Genomic DNA, 8,377 nt, shown 5'->3' on the forward strand with positions numbered 1-8,377 from the left:
ATATAGATGCCAAGGACCATAGGTGAAAGTAACAAAGTTTATTTACTAGATAGCCTTCTAATAGTTACTTCCATAACATACAGCAAATTACTAAAATCTGATTACAAACTGCCCCGTGACCCTGTACGCAGGATAAGCGGTTGACGATGGATGGATGGATGGATGATTACAAACTCTCAAGATTACAAATTACAAGATTACAGTACACATAAAACACTAAAACTCTGATAACATCAAATGCCACATTGTGAAAGGGAACACTTTTATAATGAATAGTTAACCGTGTTGCATCTTTTACTTAGGTAACACTTCTGAGTACATCTTTCACTGCCAAGGGCACAAGTGAAAAATATTAATATTGTAGAAGGTTCAATTTAATCATCCATAAAATAATGGAAATTAAAGTGCTCTTTCCTAACAAGCAATTTTTGGTTACAGAAAATAGAAATAAATACCTATAAAATAAAACCAAAAATATCAACAACATAAAAATATATTTCATAATAAAAAATCTTAAATAAAAGTTGAAAGGAATAAAAAGGAGAGAATGTGCTCTGCCACAGGAGCCTAAAGGGAGTCTGCCTTTGTTTTATTACCCTTAATGGATTATACAACATTCATCTACCATTTCTATATCTATTGTAATTTGTGCTCAAAAAAAAGAAATCATTCCAACTGGCACATCTTGAACCTTGAGAAATGGAGTCACTGTTTGCTACGAGCCAAGACTGAACACAGAAACACAGTGGAGAGCTTCGGGCTTTAAAAGGTCAAATGCAAATTAGCAGTTCCCCTGTAAAACTATCAAAGAACATTTCAAGTGGGTAGTCTTTTTGTTTCCCACTAAAAGGCAAAGTGAAGAACTGACGTAAGAATGTGTCAGGGTTGGTGCCACATTTCCAACTGGAGATGCACATAAATCTGTTTACACTTAATGTTCAGTAAGTTAGTTCAGATATAAAATAACATGTGTACAAATGCTGAGATAGCTTTCTTCTTTGTGCTTTATAATGTACTCAATATATGGGCATGTATACGTTTGTACTATTATTGTTTAGGGGGGGAAGGGTTCGGTCTCTGTAAAGTCATTGATGAGAAACATTTACCACGTATTGAAGAAATCCTTTCGAAACCCAAATGGATAAACTTTAAAATTTCCACGCCAAAAGCATAATTCAAGGTTAATCAGCTTCTGTACAACTGACATTTTAGATATATTATGTTCTGGATATAAAAGCTTTGTCTTCTGTTGACCCTCCCCAGCCAACTCCTTTCCCCATGACTTTGCCTCTGACACACCCTCCTCTGTTCAACCCAAGCACCACAGAGGAACCACCAAACAGACGGAGGGTGGACGTCCTTACCATGAGGGTTTTCATCTGCTTCGAGGGCTCCTGTGAGCCTTTTGACGTCCCTCCAGATCAGACTGTGGGGGCCATGAAGCAGATGGCAAAGGTAATAATGAGCTACAGAAGAGGCCCATTGCATCAATATTTTCTTGACATGGCTTGACTTGTTCTGCATGATTTGGTCATATTACTGGAGGGAAAATAATGGGTTTATCATATCTTTGGTCCAATGTTGCTTGTAATGTTGAAGTACTATGCATTGCAAAAATAGTTTTACATATGCATTTGTGTGTGCATGTAATGACAACAAATGTCAAGAAAAAGCTAAATTTCTCCACCACATGAGACATTTTTCATTCAGCTCACACGAGAAGGCAAATTAAGCTACAGACACTGAACATGGTCTGTCAAGAACTTTGTTTCTTGGTCACAATTCAGTACATTTCCACTCTGTCCCTCTCTGTAGGATAACTTTCTTGTGCAACTCTCCGATGACAAGCAGGTCCAGCAGTACCTGGAGCTGAGCTACGGCGGTGCAGCGCTGCAGGACAGCTGGGCTCTGTGCGACGTGGGCATCACAAGTGGCAGTGCCATCCGATGCCTGATAAAGGTATTAAAACATCAAAAGGGTTTAGAGATTAGGAGCTGTGTTGGGATTTGCAGTAAATATTGAGAGAGGATGCTGCATCTTTGCTCTAGGCCTATACTTCAGAAGCTGTTTTTAAAAATGTGGTGTTGGAATTAAAATGTATTTTATTTGTGAAAAAAAAAACAACATTAAAGACTGTATGTTAATTCAGAAGACTTCTGTAAGTGAAACATTGGAACACTTTATCGCTAATTCTATCACAACTTTCAAATCAATTCAAATATTTTATGAAAGTGTAATGTCAACTCAGACGTCTTATGGACTCAATTCATTTTTATGAGATTCTATTGCCATAGACAATTATTAATTCCATGGTTGTCAGAGGTCACTTATACAACTTGCACACTCTTGGAATTTGTGCGTATTTAGTTAATTTCCTTATGTTGTGCCCACATGTTTCCCCTCACTACATACATTCACTGACAGTTTACTTCAAAAACACATTGTTCTTAATTTTTTTACTTCAGGGCTGCTAAAATTCTCATCTTGCTTACATATTCATTACTTGAGATTATTTCTGATCAAAGACATCCTTCTTACAGTGAGTGAATTTTGTCTCAAGCTCATGCACTAATAGGGAACAAGATGTTCCCATGTGAGCAGCAGCTTGGAGGGAAATTAGTTTATGTCTGTCTGAAAGCTTTAGTTTGTCCCCATTACTCAGTTTTTAGTATTGGGACACATTCCAGGCTCATCACCAGGCAAGCTTGTGTAAAAGTTGACTAAAGGATTTAACCTCCTCTCATAAAAATAGTTGTTTTATATTGGCTTATATTGTGTTGGTCCAGTTTCCCGCTCCAGACCTTTGTATGCTTTGTCTGGGTCCGTATGCTTTGACATTTCACATCTTTTGTTTATTTTAAAGATACATTTTTGGCCACTTTAATGGGTCACCCTGGTTCTTGAAACTGTACAACCTACAAAGTGGCAATTAATTTACATACTACAGTACATTCTGTCAACCACAGGGTGGCAGCAAATTCCACTTTGCTTGTGTAATACCTTTGCTATTTTTACATTAAACAAAAAGACAGATTATATGTATAAAATGATGATTAAAAATTACAACTCCTGTCACTTCAAATTCTTGTGTTTACTAGTAATTCAAATATTTGAGTTGTGATGTAATGCTCAGTACATGGTGGTCATGGAATGCCTTTCATCCAATCACAACAGTTATACAAACAAATGAAATATAATTAAATTAACTAAGAACGGCGCGGCGGTGCAGTGGTTAGCACTGTTGCCTCACAGCAAGAAAGTCGTGTGTTCGAACCTGTCCCGGCCTTTCTGTGTGAAGTTTGCATGTTCTCCCCATGTCTGCGTGGGTTCTCCGGCTTCCTCCCACCGCGGACTAGGTTGGTAGTGTGAGTGTGACTGGTTGTTTGTCTATGTTTGTCCGATGGACTGGTGACCTGTCCAGGGTCTGCCTTTCGCCAGATGTCAGCTGGGATTGACTCCAGCCCCCTCCAGCCCATAGGATAAACGGTTGACGATGGATGGATGGATAAACAAGTCAAGATAAAATAGGTGAAAATAAAAATAGGCCTGACACAGTGCTTTACAATATAAACACATACAAAAGTTGAAGAAAAAGATAGACAATGGCATCACACAGGTGGTTTATGACAATCAATATATAAAACAAAAAAATATGCATCACACAGTAAAACCTTTATTGTAAAAATGTGTCTCAAAAAGTGAGAAAAAACAGGAATGGACTCGGGGGGCTGGATCTCCTCTGGCAGATTGTTCATGAGTGTAGGAGCCCTGACAGCAAAGGCTGAAACTGACTCATGTACCTTTCACATATATTCAGTGGGCTGTGATACTTTTTAAAACAAACACAGGGATTCATCTTGTGACTTCAGTTACTATTTTGTCTTATTAACTGCAAGGCCACTGTGCAATTACAATTCTTTTTCAGAGTGAACGAAGGCCTGTGATGCATGTGTTCAATGCTGTGACAGGAGAAACCTTACCAATCACGGGAAGCGAGGCTCTTCTGCATATGTCGGTTGCTGGATTGAAAACTGTGGTGTCCATGCAAAGCTGCCTGCCTGTCAGCACCTTCAGACTGAGCACCCCTGCTGGTGTGCAACTCTATGACTGCAACCAACTGCAAGACTATGCCATTGAACTCGGTATGGCCTGCTTTCTGTCTGCTGCAATATGATTGATGTGTGTAGTCTCATAATGAGTGCTGTGTATACCTAATGATTTAAAAATGTGTAAATAGTCGAGCGACATTTTAATTCATTCACTGACTACAGTTAGATATCATATTTTTTCTGGGCTTTTTGTTTTATAATGTCTCCAATGTGTGCTAAATGGAGTTTCTTCTACCTGTGTCTCTGTCTCACTTTCCCCTGTAACTCAGTGGGTTTTTCTCAGTGCTGGTGTCTTTAATCTGACTTTTTGAATGGTTGGAACATATTTAAAGTCAAATGGGCATCTATTATTGTTTTTAGGTTTGTAAGGTGAAAAAAGGCTATATTGTTTGCTGTCAACAACTATAGTAATGCTCACATTACTTGACAGGTTTCATTTGCTGCGTGGCCAGTGTCAACAAGGTATGAACCTAAAAGCATATGATAAACAAAATCAATAGTTTTAACCTACAGATTCCCTTTCATGTCCACTGTTTCAGATTTCATTACAATCTCTCCGTCTTAAAGCCATGCAGAGGCGAATTTGACGTTAAAACAGAATTCATCTATTTTGAAATACATAGATTTTTTTTTTTATTGAACAAAGGCACTACTCTCCGTTTGGACACATGGGATGGGTGGGTGGAGTTCCTCCAGGGTTGCCTCCTGGGCCACAGAATGACAGTCCAGAGCCACCTATCAGAGAAGAAGCCAGTAATGAGGTCAGAAATTCTCTACGTGAACCAAAGTGATAATCTCACACACAAAAGTCAGTCTTTGACTTCAATCTATTGTCCTGCTTTTCTAGATTTCAGCTGCAGGTAGCACTCTGCATTGCTGCCTCTTTAGGCCACCTGGATCTGGCAGCCTGGCTGCTGAAGAGGGGGATGCATGCTGAGGAACCAGTGGGAGTCCATCCGTTTCGCCAGTGGTGCAACCAAACCGCTCACAGAGACACTCGAAAGTGCCCCATCCACATAGCTGCAGAGAGCAGTCAGCTCCTCATCCTCAAATTATTTATCACCAAGAACCTTTTGACTTTGTCTTGTCGGGACCCTGGAGGTCGTGACCCTTTGAAAGTTGCTATTCAGTGTGGTCACAGGGATTGTGTGCGCTACTTAGCCAACAAGCTGTGCTCACTAGTATCCCTACCAAACATGTCGCTGCCCATGCGTCTCTACCTCCAGATTAAACACTGGGTGAGATTGGGACAGAAAAGGGCAATCTCCAATCAATGCCAGCACACCAGCACTGCCCTCAAAGCCAGGGTGGGTGATACGTTGCTGGTAGATGGCTTCAACCATCAAAATATGTCTTCCAAATCCAGGAAAGCTCTGATCAAACCAAGTAGAGGAATCAAGGCCAAAGCTTTGCAGCCTTTACCTCCCATCAGCAACTTACTTTCAGCATCACACCTCACTTCCAAAAGGGCACTGCCCCAAATACCCAGCCTGCAGTCTGTGAACCCTAAACAGAAAAAGCAGAACCAAGATGTGAAAAGCGGCCAATTGGATAAAATCAATATTGAAGACAGAAGCTTATGCAGGGGCAAGTTTATACTCCCGCGATAACCAGCAGAGAAAGCATTCCCAGGCCGGTATTGGTGGGTGCATCACCTAAATCTTCCCATATTCTGACTGAGTCTTTGGAGTCCTTCTCTCACCACTGTGCTGACACACCAAGAGAAAACGCCATATACTGCTTGACTATAGCCAGGTCTTTATCCTTTGTAAAGTATATTTTCATGTGCAATAAAAACACATCCTAACGGGTCTCATAATTGCCATCTTATTTGAGGCACAGCAAAGATTGTATATCAGGGATCCAAAACATGTTTTACTTGAAGTCAGATTATTTTACGCCACATATCAATTTTGTTGTATGTAATTCAGTTTGTTACCAGTTGCTAATTCAGTTTTCAGATGTACTTTTGTGTAAGCGGCACATGTAGAGTAACTAATCTAAAGTAATTAAGTTAAATGTGCTGTAGGGGCTTTTACATTTTACATTGTGTGCTACATTGCTGGATTTGGTGGGAAATCTGAATATCTAAATAACTTGATGGCACAACAGGAGATTTGTACTATACAAATCAGGAAGATGTTGCTCTGAGGTAATGTGTAAGAGAAAGGAAACATGTGGAGAGATGGCAGAAGTGTTCATTTGGAGGAAGACCTGCACTAACTGACATAAAGATAAAACAGAGAACTAAAATACTGACATAAAACAGATTGATTGTCTCATTTACACACTGTAGTTATATACCAGAGTTTCACAAATAATTGATTAATAATTGATAAGGACTATTAATCAAATGGTACACCTGACAGTTTATGTTTACTGTGTGTAATACATGTTTCTCTTATACAGTACGTTCACGGAGAAGCCTTGGTTGAAGCAGCTGAGCATAGCACGAACCCTGATCAGGAAACGTGTCCACACCTTGGCAGAATGCCCATCCTGATCTTTCACCAATCAGCCCAACTGCCTGTGGACCTCCCATCGACTGCCTGACACACTGTGGACAACGAAGAATCCTTCAGATTGACAACTGAGGAGTGTATCTAAACCTGTCTGTCTTATGTGCTTAGCAAAATCTTTGCCTTTTATTTGCTCGTCGCAGAAAGAGAGATAGACAGACATTATGACTATAGAAATTTACTTTTTATTTTTTTTAACTTACTGACAGGACATGAAATGATTCATGAATGTAATGTATTTGACAAAAGTCCAAGTAAGGACAAGCCTAGTTAAAATGACTTGCCATTGGTTGAAATACAAGGCTAAGACCACAAACATACAACAAACATAGCCTACTTCACATTTTCAATAAAGATTGAAAATGTAAAGCAGTAGTGGAAAACAAATAGTGATTAGAAGAAATGATGAGTTACCATAAACAAGAGTTACCACATATTTTGTAAAAATATAAAGTATAAACTAGCTGTCAAATGTGTTATGTTGTGCTTTATGCCAGGTAGAAATAAAGTATCACCAGTGAAAGATCAAAATTCGATTCTCACAGGAAATACAGTAGCATTATTAATCTAGTAAACATACACATAAAGCCCACAAGGGTAAAAAAAAAAAAGAGTAAAATACAGAACAGTTAGCCAAACAGTAATTCAAAGCTAGAAAGTTGTATCAGCAACGCATTAGCCTCAGGCAGCTTTCTATTAGTGGCTAGCTTGGTTTATAAACCTTTATATAACAGGAACACAGTCTCTTTCACAAGGGAGTCCTGTATAGCACAAGTAAAACACAATTTTTAAACCATGAGTTGAAAAACAATACATTACGACTAACATTAAGCTGATCATAGAAGAAATAACAATATTCGACCAAATAAACAATAACAACAACTGTAATAAAAACAGCAGTTATTATTTGGGGAGTAGATGAAAGATGTCTGTTGATATTTGATTGGACAGTGGTTTGACAAAAGGATGTAACCCTGTGCACACCTGACTGTACTCAAACTGTTATCTGTGATTATCACAAAAAATCATCTACATCTACAAATCTGTCTACACATGTTTTATGTGTGTGCCTAGATTACCAATCTTTCATAGAGTATAGCCCTCTATCACTGAATCACAAGTCCTTCACCAATTTTTCTGCTTTTCTGGTTCTGTTTTTCTTTTTCTTTGTTTTTCTTTGTCAGTGAAGACTATTTAAAAAGCTTAAAGTGCTCTTTTGATCGTATAGTCTCACACGACTGATCCTCAGTTAACAGGGCCGATTAGTATTACAAAGGTTAGAGTTCCTGTTTTCTCTGCTGTTAACTTGTTGACAGGGTCCCGCTGTTAACCGCTTTTACCAGAGTTTGTAGCGTGGACAATCTGGATTTACAGAGACGACTGTATCTAAGGAATAAGGATTGGAGTCCCTAAGTAAAAGACTTGTACAAGCAAAAAAAAAAAGAAGAGGATAGAAAGGGAGATGGGGAATCCATCCATCGTCAACCGCTTATCCTGCGTACAGGGTCGCGGGGGGCTGGAGCTAATCCCAGCTGACATCAGGGGAAAGCGGGGTACACCCTGGACAGATCGCCAGTCCATCGCAGGGCCACACAAACAACCAGTCACACTCACACCTAAGGACAGTTTAGGGTCACCAATCAAACTAGTCGGCATGTCTTGGACGGTGGGTGGAAGCCGGTCCGGAGCAGCCGGAGTGAACCCACGCAGACACGGGGAGAAGATGCAATGGAGATGGGGAATGGAGGA

General features: G+C 39.6%; 1 protein-coding gene across 1 annotated transcript; it reads left to right on the forward strand.

The window, feature by feature from the left end:
- The first annotated feature begins 63 nt into the window (after positions 1-63).
- LOC119900593 (protein ANKUB1-like) lies at positions 64-5,923 on the forward strand. The gene is made up of 5 exons (XM_038715680.1): positions 64-1,455; positions 1,816-1,959; positions 3,926-4,142; positions 4,756-4,870; positions 4,957-5,923. The coding sequence occupies exons 1-5, from the start codon at positions 1,279-1,281 to the stop codon at positions 5,717-5,719; spliced, it is 1,416 nt and encodes a 471-aa protein (XP_038571608.1). The 5' UTR covers positions 64-1,278; the 3' UTR covers positions 5,720-5,923.
- Positions 5,924-8,377: the final 2,454 nt, after the last annotated feature.

This window comes from Micropterus salmoides, unplaced genomic scaffold (genome assembly GCF_014851395.1).
Source record: "Micropterus salmoides isolate LMB-PRFRI ecotype aquatic unplaced genomic scaffold, ASM1485139v1 Ms_hic_scaffold_13, whole genome shotgun sequence".
Lineage (NCBI taxonomy): Eukaryota > Metazoa > Chordata > Actinopteri > Centrarchiformes > Centrarchidae > Micropterus > Micropterus salmoides.